The 23,575-nt window shown below is 41.2% G+C and overlaps 2 protein-coding genes across 3 annotated transcripts; one reads left to right on the forward strand and one right to left on the reverse strand.

Moving 5' to 3' along the window:
* Window positions 1-2,405: 2,405 nt before the first annotated feature.
* Window positions 2,406-13,120, forward strand: LOC6040194 (chitin deacetylase 1). 2 transcript variants are annotated; one of them, XM_038254734.1, is made up of 5 exons: window positions 2,406-2,833; window positions 8,730-8,865; window positions 9,139-9,269; window positions 11,132-11,281; window positions 11,357-13,120. In XM_038254734.1, exons 1-5 carry the CDS (start codon window positions 2,782-2,784, stop codon window positions 12,511-12,513), a joined length of 1,626 nt encoding a protein of 541 aa, XP_038110662.1. In that variant the 5' UTR covers window positions 2,406-2,781; the 3' UTR covers window positions 12,514-13,120. The 2 variants fall into 2 exon arrangements, with proteins under 2 accessions (XP_038110662.1, XP_001849642.1); XM_001849590.2 differs by lacking the exon at window positions 9,139-9,269 and adding an exon at window positions 9,587-9,699 and having other exon boundaries at window positions 2,407-2,833.
* A 9,162-nt stretch (window positions 13,121-22,282) lies between these two features.
* Window positions 22,283-23,371, reverse strand: LOC6040191 (40S ribosomal protein S16). The gene is made up of 3 exons (XM_001849589.2): window positions 23,276-23,371; window positions 23,149-23,193; window positions 22,283-22,848 (listed from the first exon to the last, which is right to left on the reverse strand). The coding sequence occupies exons 1-3, from the start codon at window positions 23,282-23,284 to the stop codon at window positions 22,456-22,458; spliced, it is 447 nt and encodes a 148-aa protein (XP_001849641.1). The 5' UTR covers window positions 23,285-23,371; the 3' UTR covers window positions 22,283-22,455.
* Between the last annotated feature and the right edge of the window lie 204 nt (window positions 23,372-23,575).

The raw sequence follows: 23,575 nt of genomic DNA on the forward strand, positions 1-23,575 counted from the left end.
GACCCTCTGGGATGGGATATTGTATTTCCACGAATGCCCTGGACACTATTTGCCGTGGTTATAGCGCCACAATCGCTTTTGATAAAATGAATGAAATTATTTTGTTTAATTTACTGTTCTACAAGCTGAAAATTTTAATTATCTATTTCAAAGTTTATTATTAATTATTTTTAAACTGGGAATAGCGTTTTCTGATTAGTTGGGCAACAGAAACTCCAATGGTAGAGAAAAAACACTTTTACATTTCGTGTGAGCTTAAAAAAGAATAATTGGTGTAATATTATTTAAAACAAATATATTAGCCCCTTCCTGCTCAGAGCAAAATCGATATTTTGTACGTTTTTGTTTACCATTTATTACGTACTGGCTTGACCAAGTTGGATAAAATTTGAATTAGTATCAGTAATTATCTTAGTTGGAATTATCAGGATTGTTTGTCTTAGGTTTACAAGAAGAGCTAGTCAAATTAGTTTAACAGTTTCGAGAAATTTTAGTTTGAAGAAAAAAGCCAGAACTTCAACATTTCATAAGTGCCGTGCTTCTGGGGACGCGCAGTCCTGTTTTTTCTCGATAATTTTCGTCACTTTTGTGTCGCTGTTTGTGTGCATGGGGTGATTGGTCATAATAATTGAATAATGCCTTCATAAGTGCAGTGCTTCTTGAGACGCACAGTCCGGTTTTTTCGCGATAATTTTCGTTGTAAATGATCGTACTTTCAGTTTTAGTATTAACTCATCAAACTATCGATTTTATGAAGAGTAAAGCGTCATTTATTTACTATTTTTGAAATTTGCTCGCGTTATCTAAATTGTAAAAACAGTAAAAATATACTGATAAGTCCAGCCCATAGCACTACTGCTCGGCTGGCACGCGTACGATAAAAATAAACCATTTTAAATAATCAATTATCTATCTTTCCGCAGCCGGCTGCCTAAGATTTAAAAAATTTCAACCGATAAACAAAATGCTCATGGTCACATCACTGCCACTCGTGAATCCTGACCTCATACCCATCTACTAACCCCCTCAAAACTCATGTGATACTTTGTCGGAGAAGCAGTCGATTGAGCGGTCTCTATCACTCAAGTATCGGACTAACATTCCCATCCACTTCCCCGTGACCCTACCACTGGTCGTGGCCAGCGCCGGTATTGATCAGCATGATAGGGGCCTTTGAGAAGTTGCGAAGCGAGGACCCACTCATCTTCCACGGCTCGTGGATGTAACTTCTGGAGGTCCTGGTCAATAACGGAGTAGCAACTGCGGGTGGGCACCTATGCTTATGCTTATGCTTATGCTTAAAAGCCAGAACTTCAACATTTCAATTCGGCAAAAATCAATTTTTCAACCAACGTTTGATCTTTAAAAAGCATTAGAAAGAAGAACTCTTATAATTTTAGAAAATGTATGGGTTGGAAGCTTACTTGTTTCATGTGACTTTACCAATGTTTTTAAAAACGTAATTTTTTTAGGGGTCAACTTTGGCTGTGTTTTTTACTAACATTTCCTATATTTTAAGTAAAAAGAAGAATGCAGTAATTTTTGTGTCCCAGACTATGCCTCTACGCATTTTTTCTAATTTAAATGATATTGAGCCATTTTATAGCAGAAAATGTGAAAAATAAGCAAAAAATTTAAATAGTGACTGTAAAAACATTAAAAAATAGATAGGCAAAATGTAATGATAGGAGGTGGTAGAATAGGCCAAATTTCCAAAAACAAACATAAACTAAACAAGATAAATGCAAAAATAAAAAAAAAGAAAAAAAAATTGGGCAGTAGAGGGTTAAGCGATTTTTTTTACAAAAAATTGCATGCTAAACATTATAAAATTAGTTCAATATTTATTACAATTCACTTGAAAATGAATGAAATTTTAATACGATACTTACCAATTCTTTGCACTGTAAATTTAGAGTACAATTCTGGACTTATAAGACGTTTAAAAAAACTCTTAAATTCAACATTTTCTTTCGAGGTTCGTCTTCTTTACAAGAGTTTAAGTCCCCCCGCCTCATTTCCATAAGAATTTCGCTCAAGGCGCTCACACCCTCACTCAATTTAGGAGGCATTTTCCGCGTTCGATGGGGATGAGGTCACTCACCCGCACACGAAAAAGTGCACTCACCGCGCACATGAAAATGAAAGTGCCGCGCTCAATAAAAACACCCTACAGCCCGATCGCAGTGTTCAGTAGCAAAGTCCCGGTGGTGCTATTTCGGTGGCACCTGTGTGTGATTAAATTTAATCACAATTAAGCACTTTTTATTCTAGTCAATTAGCAGTAGAGTAGGGAGAGGTGGAGGGTGTGGGTTCAAGAAAATCGCGAGTTTCGGAAACTTCCTGAACACTCACACGATCCCCACCGCTGAGTGAGTGAGTGAGCCGTGTGAGAGAGTGAGTGGCCACGATCTTGTCGTGATCCGTCACTCACAGGGGAGTAGAGCACTCGCGTGAGTGAGTTGGGCGCGGAGGAGGATCGCCGGCAAAACGCGTACGCCTATATATAAATAGTTGATGGTCTGGTCGGAACGGTTTTAGTGCTCTGTTGGACATTTCGAAGAGGCCCCGTCTAGAAGAGGTGGCCCCCCGTCAGAAAGAACTCTAGCGAGAGAGAGCGAGAGTGAGCGAGTGGCCCACTCCACTGGCCGTTTCCTCCGATCGGAGTAGTTCCAGAGGACCGTCCGGAGGTTGTTCCGGGGTGTGTTCCAACCGTGTTTGTGTGTGTGTGTGAGGGAAAGCTTTTCCCGGAACTCGTGTGACTGAAAAGCCTTGGCAAACATGGCGAACGTGATAAAGGTGATCGGTTTTATGTGCTTAATAGTGGCAATCGGTAAGCAGTTTTGTTTTATTTCTTATGCATCGCTAGCTCAGCGTGAAGACCAACGGACAAAGTGGGGGAAGTGAGCGAGAGACTTGCGTTCGAAACCAAAAGTTGAAGTGATCTCGAAAGTGATAATCAAATTCCGCCTTTCGAAACTACTGGTATATTTTGTTTGTTTTTCTCCGTTTCTTCAAACGCTTCTTCACCCTCAAGTCGAAGCCTGAAAGTGATTCAACCGCCCAAGATGTGATATAATATCAGTCCCTCCCTTCCCCTTCAAATTTGCATCCCTCTTTCACGCCGCGAGCGGCCAGATTATTACGGAATAGCCCACTTTGGAGACATGGCCTTAAAGGCAAGTTTGCGGCCTGAAACCGTGACGAAATCGAAAAAAAAGCTAAAACTAAACTGCAACACAAGAAAAACGACCGAACGACGAAAGAAAGAAAAAAAAACTTAGTCTAAAAACCAGTTTTGTTGGTGTCTCTCGGGGGGGCCAAGTGGTTTCAGTGCAGTGCCAGCAAGGCAGGCAGTTTCGATTTGCATAACTTGGCGCGATCGAGCCTTATATCGAGAGAGGTGCAGCGCAGCTTTTCACTTTTGTTTGGCACTATCATGCCATATTGGTGCATGTTGTTGCTGCTGCACCTCTTTTTTCTTGCTGTGTTTAGATTGAACTTCTATGAGAGTGAAGTTGGTCGCATAGCTTGGTTTTTTTTTTGTATGGTAGCTCAGAGAGGAATCCTTGAAACGGATTGCAGCAAATATTTGAACTGAATATTTCTGTCATGGTCGCCTTTTGAGGAATTTATGACACAATTGATGGAAGTTGATGACTTTTTTCATTGACAAATCTCCAAAAAATGAATTATAGCAAGTATTTTAAAAAAGATTCAGAAAGATTTACTTAGTACAACGAATAATCAGCAAAATATAAATACTTGTTTATTACGTTATTTATTACAAATTGTATTGGATTAGACAATAAACTTGACATGTTGTCAACCTGCCAGGTTGTCTTGTTTATGCAGAACATGGTTGGAATTTCAGAATAATCGACATCGATCAGTCAATCTCAACCAGCAAAATGACACGATACTATTTCCATTTTTACCATTTCCAATTGAAATAATTTATTTTTCTAAAAAAATCTTTAAATTTTTCTAGAAAAATCTTTAAATATTTTAGTTGAAAAAGTGAAAATTGATGAAAAAACATTTTTCCTTGTCGTGTTCACAGTCTTAAAAGTTTTAGATACTTTTTACTTTTAAGTTTTGAAATAGGACATCGTTTCAAAAAAAATAACCAAATACTAGTAAATATCTCGACTTTGTCCTAAGACGAAAGAAAACCATTTTTAACAAAATCGTAAAATGGCAATATTTTAAAATAAATCATATTATAAATACCAAAATTAAATATAAATCATTAAGATAACCAATTAATTAAGGAATTCAACAAAAAATCTTTCTTCCAATTTTTCTGAACATACACAGTGAGAAAACTGGCTCGAGTTTTGAGCCAACGTTTTGAATATCAAGTACAAACATTGTTAGAAAATGGAAATTTACTCAAAAGACAATTTTAAAACTGTTGCAGTCAAAAACTTTTAATTACCAAATTATATATGCTAATGTGAACCTGACACAGGGTGGCCACTCAAATCTCATTTCCGAATTGACGACTTTTTACCAACATTACCAGAACCTTAAATTAACACCAATATAAAAAAAATATTACCTACCATTGCACAAAATTTTAAAAAAAATTAAACAAAAATCAAACGATTGATAATTTAAGTTAAAATAGAAACTTATACCCCATTCGCACGGGCTCCTTGTAGCCGGTTTTAAAATGTAAACAAGGTATTAACTCATACAATTTTGACAGTTCTAGAGCAACATTTGAAAAGGGCGCATAAGCATTTTGACAGCTGAAACTTTTTTGCGAATTCTCGGGCTTCGGCCAACTTTTCCACGACATTCGATGTGTTAACCCTCTACTGCCCAAATTTTTTTTTCGATTAATTTTATTTTTCCCGTGTTCAGGAGGTAATTTTGAGCAACTTTTGTTTTACGAAAAACTTTACTTCTCTTGTTTTATGTTTTTTTTTTTTTGTTTCATTTTTAGTATTTTAATTTGCATTTATCTTGTTTATTTTATGTTTGTTTTTGGTAGTATTTGACGTATTCTACACCCTCCTATCATTACATTTTGCCTAAAAAATTTTCATGTTTTTATAGCCACTTTTTAAATTTTTTGCTTGTTTTTCACATTTTCTGCTATAAAATGGCACCATTATTATTTAAATTGTAAATAAGTGTGTGTAGGCATAGTCTGGGACACTAGAAAAATTACTGCATACTTCTTTTTACTTAAAATATAGGAAATGTTAGTAAAAAACACAGCCAAAGTTGACACCTAAAAAAATGTCATTTTTGAAAACATTGGCAAAGTCACACAAAACAAATGAAACTTACAACCCACAAATTTTCTAAAACTTTAAGTGTTCTTCTTCCCAATGCTTTTTGAAGATCAAAAATTGGTTGCAAAATTGATTTTTGGCGATTTTTTAAATCGAAGCCCGTCTAAAGGCGGGGTTGGGTTGTAGAGGGTTAAACAAAAGCTGGCCTCCATTAAACACTTCAGGTTATGTAAAATAATTACCTATTGCCAGGGATTCTGCAAAAAAAAATCAAGCTGTCAAAATGCTTATACGACCTTTTAAATGCATTAGACTAAGGCAAACAAACAAGCTCGCACTTTTTTGTGTTTGACAGTTTGACAAATTCGCGAACAAAGCAAAATGTATGCAGGCTGACGTTTCTGCCAACAAAATGCAGGCAAACTGTCAAAAAGTTTATTTGATTGCGAATTTGTTTGACATATAACAGGCTGTACGAAGCATATGCAAAATTAAAAAAAAAACTTAAAAATGGATATTTTGACTCAGTGAGAATTCATAAACAGTCAGTCTTTAAAATAATTAAAAGCTTCACAACTCTACACAACTAAATATTAAATTTTGATCTAAAATATAAAAAAATCAAAGAAATCTTGAAACATAAGTTTCTGTAGATTTTCTAGATTTTGATATCTTATTTTCAAAACCAGTGTTGATTTATCTAGTTGTCAGTATTGATATATATTTTTTTAAATCCAGTTTTATAAAACTCATTTGTTACGGCTCATTTCAAGCGAATTTTTTAATAGATAAGTTGTTAAACCTGTTAACAAATATTTTTTTCGTTTGGAACGAAAACCGTTTAAATTGCATTTAATAGTTAAGATTTTCCGATCAAGGAAATCACGCTTTGTTCACATAAATTTTCTTAAAATATTTGCAATGACAAAATGAATTTAGTTTACCCTTTTCCAATATTTACAGCAAAAAACTACTGCCAAACTCAAGTTGGAAAGGTTTTTCAAATATTCAAGCAACACAATGCAACTAAATGAATCTGAATGATAGTTTTGCGCTGATAATAATCGTTGAAATTAAGCTCTATTTACAAACTATTTTTTCATTAGCTTGTAATCTAACTGTTGAGTTAATAAGTGCACAAATCGAATTGAGGGCAATTGATAAGAAAATTGTACAAATATTCAAAATTATTTAACAACATGAAAATAGTTTTTTAACAAGTAGGGGAACTATACCCTTTTTCAGCCTATTTCTATTATCGGCCTATCAGCACTTTGATCATGAATTACAGCTTTCATAAAGTGTTTTTGACTGTTCCAAAGTAATAAATAGCTCAAATAAAGTGAGCAAGCAACTCTCCATCGTTGATATATCTGAAAATGTTGATTTAACACCTAAACTCCCAAGCTCGAGAAAAAGGGGGAATTTCCATACAAATTCCCCCTTTTTCTCGAGCTTAGGAAGTTTAGGTGTTCAAAGCGGGAAACGGCGAAAGTGATGAGAATTGGTCGAACGGCTTAGAGTGATTAAAATGGGTTTATTTCCCCTATACTTGGAATTAACGACTTTTCTCGATTCATTTTTGCGGATGTCGTCAATTTCTCGGCTTGAGTGGCCACCCTGTTGAAGCTGTCATTTTATCATAGTATAAATTTGTTTTTTATTTGCAAATATTGATTAAAGATTTCTTGACTTTTTTATAAGGTCCTATAAACAAATGTAATCATTCAATGTATCCCTTTCACACCTTATGTCAATGCTCATCGGAGTAAGCGGGACACACTCAATGTTTACATTTGTTTATAGTCAAGATTTGTTTCAAGATCTCTCAGTTGAGCAAAAGATCAGTGACATTCATGTCGTTGTCTATTTTTCAATTTGAGTTTTAGGCACGATTATTATCTCAAATCAATCAGACTTGAAATAATTCTAATAAAATAATAAAACTACAAACATCCGGGAAGTAAACCGTTGCAACCATGCAAAATGCTTTGCTGCTTTGTTCCGGGTTTAATCTCAAGAAAAAAATTAAGAGAGAAAGAGAAAACTGAGAAACGGGAGAATTCTGTAAAACCAAGAACTCACTCTCTTCTTTTCGGGCCAGCCCCACTTTGAAAAGTTCACCGTAAAGATGATGCGATGAGAAATAGATAATTTTCTCACAGATATCAACATATATTTGCGTTAATACTCGTTGACTGTGGTTGACTCAGCCAATTATCTAGCATTTTTTTATGTATCGTGTTTGCACAAAATTGCTTAATCAAATTTAATTTAATTTCCCTTACAGACGCATCGGTTTCCACTCTCAAAGTTCCTCGCACATTTTAAAACGTCCACTTCCCAGACCCTCTTCACGGTTCACGGTCAAAGGCATCAACACCTCAATTATGACCACCATTATGTGCCATCACAATGGACCGCTGCGCTAGCAGCTCTACGTGGGTACATGCTAAATCAACACACGTTCTAAATGCAATTTTCCCAGCCACTTTTCCCCGCGACGACTAACGAGCAAGTCGACTAACCATGACCCTTTGTGATTCGTGATTCCCACTCATGTTACTTGCACCGACCGTCAAGCCCCGTCTAGAACCTCATTAATCAGTCTCTTAACTGACGCAGGATGCTTTGTCCTGGGAGATCATCTCGGCAGATTTACGACCTCATCCCTAAACGCAAACCTTGAAGAGCTTCGTCTCGCACTCGTTGACGTTGATTGATGTCTGATGTCATACCTTAAGTCACTACACGAGTTGTCCTAAGCAAAAAATGAAATAAAGCGATTGCCTGAGGGGTGCGCGCAGCGCGCGCGAAAGTGAATTGAGCTTAAGCTCCACTTAAGGATAGGTGAAGGGAAGTTATGTAAAGCCGCGCGACATGCAGCGCAGCTGCCGGCATCAAGAAATTATTCCACTTATTGAGAGATTGCGGAAAAAGAGAAGGTGTTTCGTGTTTGGCGCGTTTTTTGTAGAATGAAACTGGTTTCCAGCGCGCCGCGATGACTGCATCGATTGCGCCGTGCCAGTTGAAGTGCTTTTCGAAGACTTGCGCGCTGGAAGAATATTAAGCGAGGAACCTTTTTTTCTGTGGAAATCTCTCGAAAGGTAACCGAACTTGAAAGAGTTCTTAGACTGTTAATTTCTTGAATAAATTTAGGAAGTCAACGTTTGCATTCAAGCGTGACACTCTTTTTAATGTATTGCTCAAAGTACTCAGCCAAGGGGTATTAATTAGCGATTGTTACGTGACTCGAGCGTTGGAGTCGTCGCTTCCAAATTTGTACCGGGAAGTAACGGGGTTAAGCAATACAGTCACACACTATACAAACTATTCAGATTTTGAGGTCACAACAAACACCTCACAGTTTCGTAACAACAATTCGAAAGCGGTCAACGTGTCTCGTAACGGTCTTCACTTCGCGAGCTGCCACGTGTTACATAACCCCAAAATAACAATTTATCTTTCTTCCCCCTTCAGCCGCCGTTGAGTACCGCGTGAAGCGTCAGGATGACGACCAGGACGCGGAGGACAACATCGAGGAGCTGTGCAAGGACCGCCCGGCGGACGAGTACTTCCGTCTGTCCACCGACGGAGATTGCCGCGAAGTCGTGAGGTGAACAAATACCACCAGAATCGAATGAACCGAGTGTGCGTGTGTGCCATGCCGATTTGTGATGCCCCCCCCTCCTGGTCCCTCCGATAAAGCTGGTCGGAATCCTCCATTCCGAACCTGAAGTGACCCCTTTCCCCCTTGATCCGATTCGAGTTGTTGCAGCGCCATCTATTGAGCAGTAGTGCCGCTACTGAGCAATAGATGGCGCATCATAAAATCTCTTTATTCCGCGTAATTTGACGTTTCTTCTTCCACAATCTGGTAACGCTATAGGTGCGATAACGCTGGCGAAAACGGCATCACACGGCTAGCCAAGGTCCGTTGCCCAACCGGGTTGTACTTTGACACTGAACGTCAAACCTGCGATTGGAAAACGAACGTTAAAAATTGTGATGCACTAGGAAGTAAGTCCGGCACGGTGGACCGGCTCGGGGAGGGACCCCCACAACAATTTATTTTCGTCCCTCCCCGGGATCGGCCACCGGAAGTAACAGACACTAAACCTCTCTTTCTTTCTATTTCCGTTTTTTTATGTTTTACCTCCATCGTCTTTTCGATATTTCGATATCGCTTCAACTTAACATTTCTCAACCAAAAAAAAAACAACCATCTCACACCACCACCACCTCTTCGGCCCCTCCCTCATCGTCGTCGACGTGTTGTATCCAACCCCGCCCCCCTTCTTCGAACAACAAAAATACCCAAAACCTAAAAAAAACAGGTGTACCCGTTCCGGACTGAAGCAAATCACTTGCCCGTCCGGCCTAGCCTTCGACATTGAAAAGCAAACTTGCGACTGGAAGGCAAAGGTCAAGTCGTGTGACAAGAAGGAAAGTAAGTGCCCAGCAACGATCCCACATTCAAACTGTTTGTTAATATTTTTCTTCGGGCCGACGGATGCGGAAATTTAGCGATTAGTTCACACACACACCAATGCAAACTACACACCCAGCTTTGTACATATACTTCCGAGTTGCAGCTCTGCACTACGAGGGGTTGAGCTTTTTTTTGCGAGTTCGGTTCCAACCCTGCGTTTGACAGATGGCACACCTTCGGCGTTGCGCACCTTGCACGCGACGCGCGCGTCAAGGTGTCAATCTTTAAAGGTTGCTAGCTGTCAAATGTTGGGTTGAAATTTCCACAAATTAAGCTCAACTGCTGGAATCTACGCGGTAGGACGCCTAGAATTTCACATTTTCCTCGGTCGCTTCACAGCCAAGTGGAATGTCAAGTTTCTAAGCGCAATCTACCCGGATTCGTAACACAAACACACAAAGCAAGATGGCAGCTAAAAAAACGCACACGTCAAACAGTATCAGTATTAGCAAGCAGAATGGTTCCGGGATTGCAGCACGATAAAGACGGTTCAGCAAAACGGTCGGCTTCAAGATAGCAAAGTTAGATTGAGACACACACACCAAGACAGATTGACACAACAAACCTAACACAAAATCCCTCCTACTAACCGTACCTCGCTTAGAGATAAATGTTGCTCGCTTTCTACTAACTCTGCCGGTGAAGGAATTGTTATGTGATCCCATTTCATAGCTGTCTAATCGATTACATAACCCTGCATTCACCAGGCTCTGTCAACTTTTCGAGAGAGTGACGTTTGCTTACCTTTAGCATTGTTTACATTGATGCACAAACGTCAAGCTTGTCGGAGTTGACAGAGTCTTCGATCACTATTAAATGAAAATTGAGAAACATCCCAAATCCTCCACAAAACACTTTCACCAAACATTACACCTTACCAAATCGGGCATATGTAACGCGGTACGTCCTCAACAAATCACTTTCTGTTTTCACGTCGATGTGCTTAGTCCAACCCTGCACTACCTGAATGTTCTCTTTCTCTTCCAAATAATCGGTCACGAAACTCTCAATCAAACTCTTGCATAAACCCTCCAGCATGATCTCGTTTGTCTAATACAACTTTTACGAATCACCTTAATCGATCAAAACCTGTCTGTCGATTGAAAATAATCGCACGTACCGCTGCAAACAAACTAATTTCAAACCAGACAACACAGACACGAACGCGTGGCCTCGGTCGCCAAAGATCTTCGAGCTCTCAAGAATCCTTCCAAATTCCGTACTACACCGTAAACTAGTCCAACACCGAAAACCTACAACACGTTCTACACCACATCTCTCCCCTCTTCAAAAAATGAATCTCATCCTCTTATCGCTCATGCTAATCCCTTCAAAAGCTTTTACCAAAATCAACAATGTCTAACGATCCCCCTTTGACCTCGTCCCAAAGAACCCCGCAAGGTGCTGCCCATCCTGAAGACGGACGAGCCGATCTGCCCGGAGGGTAAGCTGTCCTGCGGCAACGGCGAGTGCGTCGACAAGGAGCTGTTCTGCAACGGCAAGCCCGACTGCAAGGACGAGTCCGACGAGAATGCGTGTAGTAAGTTGACGGCGATCTTCCCCAAAGGGGGTTTCGGGTTATTAAGGTGATCTTCGTTTTTTTCGTTCTGTGTAGCCGTCGAACTGGACCCGAACCGTGCCCCGGATTGTGACACGACGCAGTGCGTGCTGCCGGATTGCTTCTGCTCGGCTGACGGAACGCGGATTCCCGGAGGGATTGAACCGCAGAACGTGCCCCAGATGATCACGATCACGTTCAACGGTGCCGTCAACGTGGACAACATTGACCTGTACGAGGACATCTTCAACGGGCAGCGCCAGAACCCGAACGGCTGCCAGATCCGGGGAACGTACTTTGTGTCGCACAAGTACTCCAACTACTCGGCCATTCAGGACCTGCACCGCAAGGGTCACGAGATCTCGGTGTTTTCGCTGACGCACAAGGACGACCCCAACTACTGGACGCAGGGAACGTACGACGACTGGCTGGCGGAGATGGCCGGAGCGCGGTTGATCATCGAACGGTTCGCCAACATTACGGACGGCTCGATCATCGGAGTTCGTGCGCCGTACCTGCGCGTCGGAGGCAACAAGCAGTTTGAGATGATGGCCGATCAGTTCTTCGTGTACGACGCCTCGATCACCGCTTCGCTGGGACGTGTCCCGATCTGGCCGTACACGCTGTACTTCCGCATGCCGCACAAGTGCAACGGTAACGCCCACAACTGCCCGTCCCGTAGCCACCCCGTCTGGGAAATTGTCATGAACGAGCTGGACCGTCGTGATGACCCGACCTTCGACGAATCCCTTCCCGGTTGCCACATGGTTGACTCTTGCTCCAACATCCAGTCCGGTGAGCAGTTCGGACGTCTTCTGCGTCACAACTTCAACCGTCACTACAATACCAACCGTGCCCCGCTCGGTCTGCACTTCCACGCCTCGTGGCTCAAGTCCAAGAAGGAGTACCGCGAAGAACTGATCAAGTTCATCGAGGAGATGCTCGTCCGCAACGATGTCTTCTTCGTCACCAACCTGCAGGTCATCCAGTGGATGCAGAACCCGACCGAACTGAACGCCCTCCGAGACTTCCAGGAGTGGAAGGAAAAGTGCGACGTCAAGGGACAACCCTACTGCTCCCTGCCCAACGCCTGCCCCCTCACGACCCGCGAACTGCCCGGCGAAACTCTGCGTCTCTTCACCTGCATGGAGTGCCCCAACAACTACCCCTGGATCCTGGACCCCACCGGCGATGGCTTCACCACCAAGAAGTAAGCCCCACCAGAGGGAGTCCGCGGTCTCCACCACCGAAAGTCTGATTTAGTTGTGCGCCGAGAACCGCCCTCAACCAACGGAGCAGAGGCGTCTGTTGTACATAATTCTTACAACCCCTAAACAAACAAAAAATCCCCGAAACCCCTCCCCCCACACTCCTTACCCTTACACCCAAGAAAGCCGCCATTTTCGTTTAGAGAACAATGGACGATCGAGAGAAGAAAAAAATATTACAAATCAAAACAATCGAATAATTCAACGTGATAACTTAACAATTTGAGAGTGGAAATTTCTCTCTCCGTCAAAAAGAAGAAGAAAAAAACATCAATAGAGCGCGAGAGAATGCTAGAGCGAGAGCGAGAGAGAGAGCGCGCGAGCGTAAGCGCAAGTGTTTTCCTTTAAGTACTCGTTTTTATTATATTATAAAGTATTTTTTTAAATTAAAGCTGCGAAAAGATGATGGAATGAGCAAGTGTGTCGCGCGAAGCAGGACCGGTATAAAGGTTCTGAGCGATTAGCAGGGAGGTCAACATCGGAATGTGCTACAGCGACACGCGCAATTGGAATTATGGAAAAGCGAAATGTATGAATGCCAATTTTACAATAATCTTGTCACGTGTTATTTTTTACTTTCTTATTCGATGATGACAGCCCAAATGAGCGACTGAGCGAATGGGAACGAAACTAAGTTGAGGAGCATTTCCCTATCACAGACGCAAGCATTGAGCTTGGTCAAAAAAGTCTCATCCTTCTTAGTAGTCTATATTAATTAGGGTGGGTCATTTTTTTCGAAAGTGCACGGATCCGGCTGGAACACATTTACGAACCCAACAGTCAGTCCTTGTTATAAAACTTTTAAACTACTGCAGAGACGGATCGATTTTGGAAAGAAAAGTCTTCTTGTTCGTATGATGTTCCAAATGGAAAAGGGGACTCGACACACGGTCGCCGCTTTATTTATAGTTTCATTTCTTTTGTTTGTATTGGTGAGTTCCGATTGCTGAAACGTCAACTGACATTTAAGTCTAAATGTCGAGGGATATAACACTTGTTAATATTCCTAAATGGATTTTCCTTGAAACGTACAGAATTTTCTGTAAATTAGAGTCTTCAAATTCCGTAGCATTATCCTCAAAATCATCGGTTTCGTGTTTTGTCAATCCTACATACTCCAGTAAACGAACTCAGGGATTTTCAGTTACAGTGCGTAAGGAGCTGGTTTCGCCTTGTTCGGAGTATTTTTCAGTTTTATCAAGACGGCCTTTGATCTTGCCATGATACTGTAGGTTCTACGCAAAGAAACACTGATGGTATTATTTATAAGAATCGATGTCCAGTTTGGACACCTCGCTCTAAAATCTTTTGGTAACGGCATCTCAAGCAGCATATCAAGCACTTGAAGCTTTACCGTCTTCTTGTTGGTTTCGTCGTTGTTATACATAGCAATTCAATTGCATGTCGAAAAATTGTGTTTGATGCAATAAATATGCCAAATCTTCCCTTCTAGCGGTCCTACACAATGGTTTTATTCGATACTTCAATTTAGGGTTGTCCTTATCGCTGTCGAGCATTTCTACAATGTTTTCCACTAAACCCTTTCTCCATAGCCGCAATTTATCACTCACTCTTTTGCCTTCCTCATTGAGGATACTTGCTCCCTACGCCAGGCTCTTCCGTGTTCGACAGCTACTCCTGCAGGTACGGCTCGCCACTTCCGGCTCGACGCGGCCGTCGGCGAATACCGCTGGCGCGACTTGGCCAGGGGCCAAATGTGAACATACTAATTTAGCGGATACTTGCTCCCGTGCTCTTCCGTGTGCGACTCCACAATTTCTCTACGATTTCCACCAAAAAATCAATTGCACGAAAATAACCGCAACGCGCTTCCGCGAATAAAACAAAATCTGACCGGCTCTTCCGTGTGCGACTCCACAATTTCTCTACGATTTCCACCAAAAAAATCAATTGAGCGAAAATAACCGCATCGCGCTTCCGCGAACAAAAGAAAATCTGACCGGCCACGTTGAAAGAAATCACGTTTTGATGATGTCACGATTGATTCTAAACATAAACAAATCAATCGTGACGTTTCAAAACGTCAAACCTTACACTCTTGAAAAAGCTACTCAGATTTGGCCTAAAAGTATGAACGGGGCTCAAAAGTTCTGGCACCGCGCCCAAAACCTTGAGTGGCACACTCTTGGGTAAGGCTATAATCCTGCTCTGGAAATGAACTTTTTACAGAAAGCTCGCAGACCAACCTTCATGTATACCTATCGACTCAGAATCGAAAACTGAACAAATGTCTGTCCTTCTTTGTGTATGTGTGTTACCAATAATGTCACTCAGTTTTCTCAGCACTGGCTGAACCGACTTTGGTCAAAACAGTCGCATTCGACTTGGTTTTAGGGTCCCATAGATCGAGTTTCAATAAAATTTAAGTTTCGATAAGTAGTTCAAAAGATATGTATAATCCGCATATATCCGGATGTTAGATAAATGACCTGAAATCGTACCAAATGTCACCATTTTATATATCGTTGGATAGGTAACTGAAAGGCCTTTCTAATGAGTTCAAAAAATTCCGAAAACAATATTTTTAAATCAAGACTAACATTTCAAAAGGACGTAATATTAAATGATTGGCCCTTTTGAAATGTAACTCTTGATTTTTAAAACAATAAAAATATATTTTTTCGGAAAGATCGGAAAATTTGACGAGTGTTTTATATTTTAACATTAAAAATCGGAGCCTTAGTTGCTGGGATATCGATATTACGACGCTGTCATGCTATCATGTCGCACCCGCCATTTCGACGTTCCGAGAAAAACGCGTTTTAATGTTTGACCTTGAATAAACAAAAACGAGAGCACGCAATGTAAACAATGAATAATACGTTTTGTTTGGTTGACCATTCAGTGCGTTGCCCCGAAGTTTGGTTGAAATTGGTTGCTGGAGTCCCGAGTTATAATTACAAATGTTTACGGTAGTCTTACTTGTACGTGCGTCAAACGCATCCTGACCTGCAATCCCTTTGGCCAATTGTCGCACTTACATCAATTTTCAGGGAGTGACAAGATAGCACGACAAGATTGAAACTACTTTCATATGAAAAGTGATAAAAATTTTCGGAGCTTGTTTGGTTTTTATTGAATATCTCAGGATTGAAATCGAATTTTGGGGATCTGTGAAGGTCAAAAGGTGAGGCATTGTGAGCAGCACAAAATGGCTTTCTTAACTCAATTTGGCCCAAAATGCACGTACGACAAGTTAGCACGACGGCGACGATTAGAAAGTGGTGTGTTGTTTGGGTGAGACTGAGAACACATAATTTTTCCTGTTTTTAAATCTTTGCATGGCAATATCTCAGCAACTAAGCGTCGTATCAACAAAGTTCAAAAAAGCAAAATATAGCCTTTCAAACATGTTTTTTCAAAAGTGGGCAAATATGGGCGCTAATCTTAAAAAAAATAGCTGCGATTTTTTTTCAATAAAGTTACCTATAAATAGCTATAACTTGAAAACGGTGCACCTTATCAAAATTTCTCTAAAGTACTTTTTGATTGTAAATTCGATTTTACATAGAAAAATTAAGTTAAAACATGTTTGCGACCGGAAAAAAAACGAAATCGACGTAACACCTTATAATGTGGCCCTCTTTAACCTTGCGGTTTCGTCAACGGATCCACAGGCGTGTATCGTTCTTTTTGCGACAAGACTCCGCCTCACGGGTCTCCTATAAGTGTGAAGGTATGGGCACGGGGAGAGGGCACCGAATACCTATATTGACACTTAGAATTTGTTTGCGTCCGCCTCGGGATTCGAACCGGCGACCTCTGGATGGTGAGTCCAGTGCGCGGTCCGATTGATCCACACAGGCAGACTATTTTGCGACCATTTTTTATTAATCAGTATTGATTAAAAAATTCATAACTCGGTCAAATATTTTTTACACATTCTAGAAATTTTACATTTGATGTAATATCAAAAATTAAAAATAGTGTTTTTTTTTTTTTGCAAATCAAGTTTTAGTGACAAAAAGTGAAATTAAAAATTACTAAAAAATTTAACCTTTTATCATTTTTTTTCAGTGTAGTCCTTAACTTTGCCGAACACCAAATCGATGAAAAAAATCCTTCAAAAGATACAGATTTTTGAATTTTCGTATGGGTCATTCCACCTGAAGTGTGCAAGAAAAAAATGCAAATTTAAAAATTACCATCTCCGGTTCTGCTCAAATTTGGCAGAGCTGTTGAGACTATCGAAACATGCAAGAATCCCAAATTTCATCCACATCGGACCACCTCCTCCATTTTTTTACCCTCCCAAAAAATCTACTTTTTGGCGATTTTTGAGCAAAACCCACGAGGTGGTCACTTGACATATATTTCATTTATGGCATACGTTCATCCGTATGTGCATCCATATTTACGTGCATGTACGATTCATTAAAGAGTTTTGTTTCAGTGTATTTTTTTCAGTTGTCATAGCAGACTGCCTTGCCTTGTTTACAAACAAGTTGAACGAAAACAAAGAGCACGACAGAAATAATATCCAAGTAGCTGCAGCTGAGGCGAACTCGGGTGATAAAATAAATTCAAAGTTATGGTCAGCCTGGAAATCTACGCCAAGCTGTGTTCCGAGAAGACTATTGCGGTATCAACGTGCATCTCCTGAAAGGCCCATCACATTTTGCCGGCTTGCTTAACGAGATCAAGGATAGGATCCGGGAGGTTTAAGGTGGCGGCCGGTGCTAGAACAGGGGCAGTTAGGTGTGATGAGCTGGATGGAGGTAATGGACAAGGATGTAGCAACATCGAAGCAGCAGCAAACGAAGAGCAAACTAAACAAGAAGTGACTCAAGTCAAAATGGACAAATTCATGCACCCGGTGGCATCGGTACTCTTGGGCATATTCAAGCAAGCTCATGGTCCGAAAAATTGCACTTTGTGATTTATGGTTTCGACCAGTCCTTTCCGAACCTGCTGCTACTCCCACCGCTACTCCCTTTCTTATAATACTCTCGATGACCACTGCGAGGACGAACTCAACGAGTTGTGATGGTCCCGATGGCCGCTGGATGTTTCTGAGTGCCGGTGATGGTCCCCGCGCGAATGTTTGAACTTTTTCTGCTTGCGCTCGTTGCAGTTACCGGCCGATGACGCCTGTTCTGCATCGGCAACACAATCGGGTCCTTAGAATTACTCACATTCGGAGCGGACAACCGTGATACGACCGAGTAGAAAACCCATGAGAAGATGAACCTGTACCTCAACCTTTGTCATAGCGATGCACGATGGTTATGTCTCTGTTCTATCGAAAACCAATCGATCATGTCCAAACCTCGGTCCAAACATTTTATCAAAATGACTAAAATAGCAGCCCCAATTCGCCCTGTGTCCCGATTCGCCCCAGATTTACTTATTAAATGGAAAATAAATAACAATTTATGAAATGTTTGTTTTTTTTTGGTTGTCCTGGTCTTGGTTGAATTTGGTCGTCCGGCAGCTGTCTAGCTGGTTCGCAGCTCGTCGGCTAAGGCAGATCCGGAAGTTTACCTCCGCCCTGGCCGTTGGATGGTCCGAAGGCTAGTTTCGCCCGGAAGCTGTCTAATTTGTTCGCAACTCGTCGGCTAGGGCAGCTATGGCTGCCGCTTCGGCGATCCGGATGTGTACTACCGCACCGGCCGTTGGATGGTCCGGAAGCTGCCTGTTGTTCTGGTCCTGGTTAAATTTGATCGTCCGGCAGCCGTCTAGCTGGTTCGCAATTCGTCGGCTAGGCCAGCAACAGCCACTGCTACGGCGATCCGAAATCTTTCATGGGTATTGGCCGTTAGATAGTCACGGGTTCTTGCGGGAAAACTTGCGGTGAAAAAGTCCAGAGAAAGTGATTTTTTCTTAAATCACGTGGAAGCAGCTGTCAAAAAGGCGCTCGATTTTTTTACTGACAAAACGTCACTTTTATAAAAGTGACGTCTCGCCAGAACACTGATATAAATCATACAGTGACTTCAGCCCATCATGTGCATCCATATTTACAGATATTTACCATATTTACGTGATGCGCTCCGTAGTCGCTACGGATCAAAAGAGTGCCCAACCCCGTGGCAAAACCCCTTTTTTCAAACGGCGATAGCTCAAGAACCACAAACCTTAGAGGGTCGGTCTTATACTCAATTTTGAAGGAAATTGGACGTAGAATCCATTTCCGTAAAAAAATAGATTACAATATGTTTTCTATCTGTATTGCACAATTGAAAACTTTAAATGGTCGTATCTCAAAACAGTCCTATTTATTTTCTTTATTTGACCTTACCATCGTGTTCCCCGGCTAATCTTACATAAGAATCACTTATCGACAGAAATTCTGTAATTTCGGAATACATTCGTCCGGCTTCAGCTGAAGATTCATGCTGTCCCATGTTGCATGTTCGAGTGTAGACCTACGGAAAACCTTGCCGCGAGGAGAGGTGAGTGAGAAAGTACACGAGCCACCTACGACATAATTCCTCGGGCGGCCCAGGTCAACTCGAAGTTACCCCAGGCACCCCCAGTGCAGGACACATTGGGGGTAGAAAGCGGATAGATATTTCAGTGAATACAATAATTATGACAATATAGTTTCATATGATCCTTATTCCTTGATCTTACCTTTTGACACTATCAAACCTAGCAATATTACTATTGCATCTTACCATTCCCTTTTGATAGTGTCAACTTCAAACCTTCATCCATTGTAAAATTAACACATAATTTCCGCTATATTCTTCATGCGGAATCGTCGTCTACTTTCTTCGCCTTATTATCACTGAACCACGGCGCGATATTGTTCTCACATTTTTTTGAGCTTCAACGACCGATTGTTATTCACGCACTTATAAAAATACTTGTTCTGTTTCGCGGCTTTGTGAAAAATACACGTGTGTTGTCTTATACAATGACTTTTTTGGTCATCGTATGCTCGCAAGGTACATGAAAGAGAAAAAGAGAAAAAATGGGATAAGTACAATGTAAAATAAAATCTAACATTAAATAACATACTAACACAGATAGAAAGAATAAAGAAACCTTATTTTTTGCAACTAGACAGAACTACCAACTTTACGAGAAGTTTACGAGAAAACAACTGAAGTTCTTAAATATGGGACAGGACAAACAAACTAGAATAGTTATATATATATATATATATATATATATATATATATATATATATATATATATATATATATATATATATATATATATATATATATATATATATATATATATATATATATATAATAAAACAGATTGAACGTACCTTTAATCATATTAATAACAGTTATGCCCAAATTTCTTACCAATTTTTTTCAGCAGTTACATTTCTACAATAATGTATTGCGATTCCAAGATTGAAGAATGTAGTAGTTAAAGTTTGTGAGGTAAGGGACAAGTTATAGCAATAGCAAAATAAATAGATGGATAGATTTTACTAAATTGTATCTTAAAATAATAGGAAAAATGTAGCTTGTTTTGAAAATAGCCAATGCACCAATTGCAAACATACAACATTTCACGTTCACACCGTATGGAGTAAGTGTGATAAACTATATGTCCACATTCGGCGCATCACCTTTTTCAAAATACAGGAAATAATAGAAGGAAGGCTCCATTGTGTAGAGCGGAAGGCTTCTACAACACTTAGTACTCAGACCAGGCATCCTCTGAAATAAGAGAGAAAGACAAATATTAAAATTGTGGTATTATCACTAAATCCTATCATCCTTTCACCCCCCAAGACATGGTCTATCCTTCGTGCCTTCGTGTCTTGGGTGATGGCGAATTCTACCTAGAATTCACAACAGGACCCCCCTCGGCTCCAGTTTACAACATGACAGCGACGAGAACACAGCCGAATGGGAGTTGACAGTATCAAATGCATGCTATAGCCTTTGCTTTGCTGGATACTTACTAATAGCAAAGGGCGAGAATCCTGCGACTCTCAGCAATCATGAATACTGCCCATTTGCCACAAGAATCACTTATCGACAGAAATTAATATGTTTCGTTTCAGAGATATCGAATTTTTGAGTTTTCAGTATTTTAAATCACCTACATCAGCTACACTCGCCGCATCTGCTAGAAGCACACAGTCGTGCTGATCAATAATTACGGTAAAAAGGTAACGCCATTAGTGTCACATTTAACGATTCAAAAAAAGATTTTTTAAGTCACATTTGCATGTTTAGAAAACGTTTTATGTGGCATTGTTGCGTGTGGCAACATTGCACCGGACTAGTCATCGGGATGGATTGGCCTTATTGAAGCGGTCATTTGAATACCATTTTTTGAAAATCTCTTGCGATGGCTTTCGCTCACCTACAGCATACATCCTAGCTGCGTTGCATTTCGAGTCCCATAATCGAGTCTGCGATTAGCTTGACGCCCCTCTCAACAACATCATTTAGGTTTTTTAGCGAAGCCGTCCCTTTCTTTCCTGTTTGGTAGCTTACTTCTGCTGGCCACTCACATGTACATAATTCCAAAGACTTCCTTGGTTTTCGTGGTTACGAAAGATGCTAAAGTATCGGATGTACTGAAGCTGGAAGCACGAGTAAGTACTTCTTTCTTTTTTGTTAGATCCAAAGCCTTTTTTCTTCCGGAGCTACTACTGCATCACCAAAAAATAAAAGCGCAACCAGGCGAGGCGACAAGTACCATAAGTGCTTTTCAAAAGCTCGAGAGGCTGTCTCTCCGTAACCGGCGTAGACAAAAGTTAAAATGTATTATCAAATTTCGATGTCCATAAAAGATTAATAATGACGATTGTTGTAAAGCTTTATACAGTTGCACGTAAAACCGGATTTTTTTTTAAGTAAAAAAGTTGAGGTAATAAGTAATAACAGTAATCTGTTGAAGATTAAAAACAAGATAAAAGAAATTGGATGAAAATATCTGCAACGTGTTTTCAAAGAAATTACCCACATTTTTGGAAAATATTATACTCATACTAACCGCATTGCTTAGACTGAACCAGTACTACGTGTAACATTTTGAAATAAATAATGCCAAATTATCGAAATGGTCCATAAGGTCAAGACCAATGGTTTCGATTTGCTTGTTTACCTTCCAAATCTTCAAAATATAAATGGCTCGTGCCATCCACCTTAAACTTCCTGCTCGTCGAAACTTAATCCCCTTTTTCAGTATCTCCACCAAGAAACAGAACCACCAACTCGAGTAACTCCACGTAATCTCCTCGGGGGTGTTTCTTGTCCAAGCATGACGGACAAAACTCCCTCACATTTTGGCGCCAAGCTGAAGTAATTTCTCCAAGAGCAGGAACATTGCATTGTACTCCTCATTAAACTTCTTGAAGTTGTCAAGCTTGTCTGACTGAGATTTGTTTCCATTTATCTCGTAGCAATGCTTCGAAAAAAGTTCGGCGGCATGATGACGACATGCCAGCGGAAATAATGGTTTTTTAACAATTGGGCACTCCAGCGAAGAGCGGCTAGCATGATTAATTTGCATTCCGGGACGAGAAGGAAATTTACTTCCCCATTCGACGAAAGGCGTGAACAGACAAATCTCGTCTAGGAAAACAAGTCGTCGAGGAAAACAACGACTCTTCTATATAATCCACACAAGTTGACTGAAATTTTTCAAAGCAGCAGCTTCCAAAACCCAAACAAGCTGAAAAGCGCAACAATCTTTACGAACCTGTTTCGTCCTCAAAGAGAGTGCTTTCGGATGTTCATAGAAGACACGCAACACAACACCGGGGTAATTTTTTCGTGAATTCTCCTTCCTTTTTAATCCGCACATTTTCTTGTAATGATCTTCCTTATCTGCATAGTCTTAGAATGTACTGACATTCAGTACCAGCCAACCAGAACCGAAACCAGGGCGATACCGAACAGAGTTTCCACACACAGAGTGGGGAGGCCGCCACACCGGGGCTTAACGGTACGACTTCTGGTAACGAGCACGGGCACCTGGACCTCCGAACTTCTTCGGTTCGCAACGACGCGGATCGGCAACCAGCAGAGTTCTGTCGTACTGGGTCAGGATGTCCTTGAGCTCCTTGCGGGACGCCTCATCGACGTACTTCTGGTAGAACGACACCAGCGCCTTGGAGATGGCCTGGCGGATGGCGTAGACCTGGGCGACATGACCACCACCGGAAACCCGGATGCGGATGTCGACGCCGGCGAACTTTTCCTTGCCGAGCAGCAGCAGCGGCTCCTGCAGTTTGTACTGGAGGATCTTGGGTTCGATCTGGTCCAGCGGGCGTCCGTTCACGCGGAGCAGGCCCCGGCCGCGCTTGCAGTACGCAACGGCGGTCGCGGTTTTCTGGAAACGAGACGAAATTTTGCGTGTTAGCACTTTTTTATGCCGAGTCCACAATTGGACGCTTGACCCTAGCATTGTTTACGGGACGGAGCTAACCTCAATCTTTTTTCACTAATCGTAGATTAACTATTTCGATTATTAATCTTGAAACACTAAATTCACCAAAATTGCCCCTGGACTCTTCCGGAAGGTGGTCCTCCTCACAGATTCTCCTCCTCCTCCACCATCTTCCCCCCTAACAATCATCAAATCCGTCTCATGCGGGCGAACTAATTCCTCCAAAATTCCCTCAATAATTACCTTGCGTCCGAAGACCTGGACGGCGTTGACGGGTTCCTTGCGTGCCTGCAACGAAAAATAACCACAATTAGCATCGTTCCGGGCCGGTTTTACGCCGAAATTCACGAATTTTTGCTCCGACACTCACTTTGGGCATGTTTAGCTCGGTACACAACAAACTAGAAAGAAAGGAAGTCGGCTCGCGTGCGCTGAACTGAAATTGACGTGACAGATCGGGCGGAACGTTGACAGCTGACGGATGAGTGTTTCCGGGGGCGAACGAGGGGTGTGATTGTTTGGGGAATGTGGGCACGTTTACGAGAAGATACACAAAATTGGGTTAAAACCGTGAAACTTCGAAAACCGTCGTAAACCAGCTACGGGGATGCTAAAGGCCGCCATTTTGGGTGATTGAGATTAATAATGCGCGCAAACTATGCACAGTGAA

This window comes from Culex quinquefasciatus, chromosome 2, assembly GCF_015732765.1.
Source record: "Culex quinquefasciatus strain JHB chromosome 2, VPISU_Cqui_1.0_pri_paternal, whole genome shotgun sequence".
Classification (NCBI taxonomy): domain Eukaryota; kingdom Metazoa; phylum Arthropoda; class Insecta; order Diptera; family Culicidae; genus Culex; species Culex quinquefasciatus.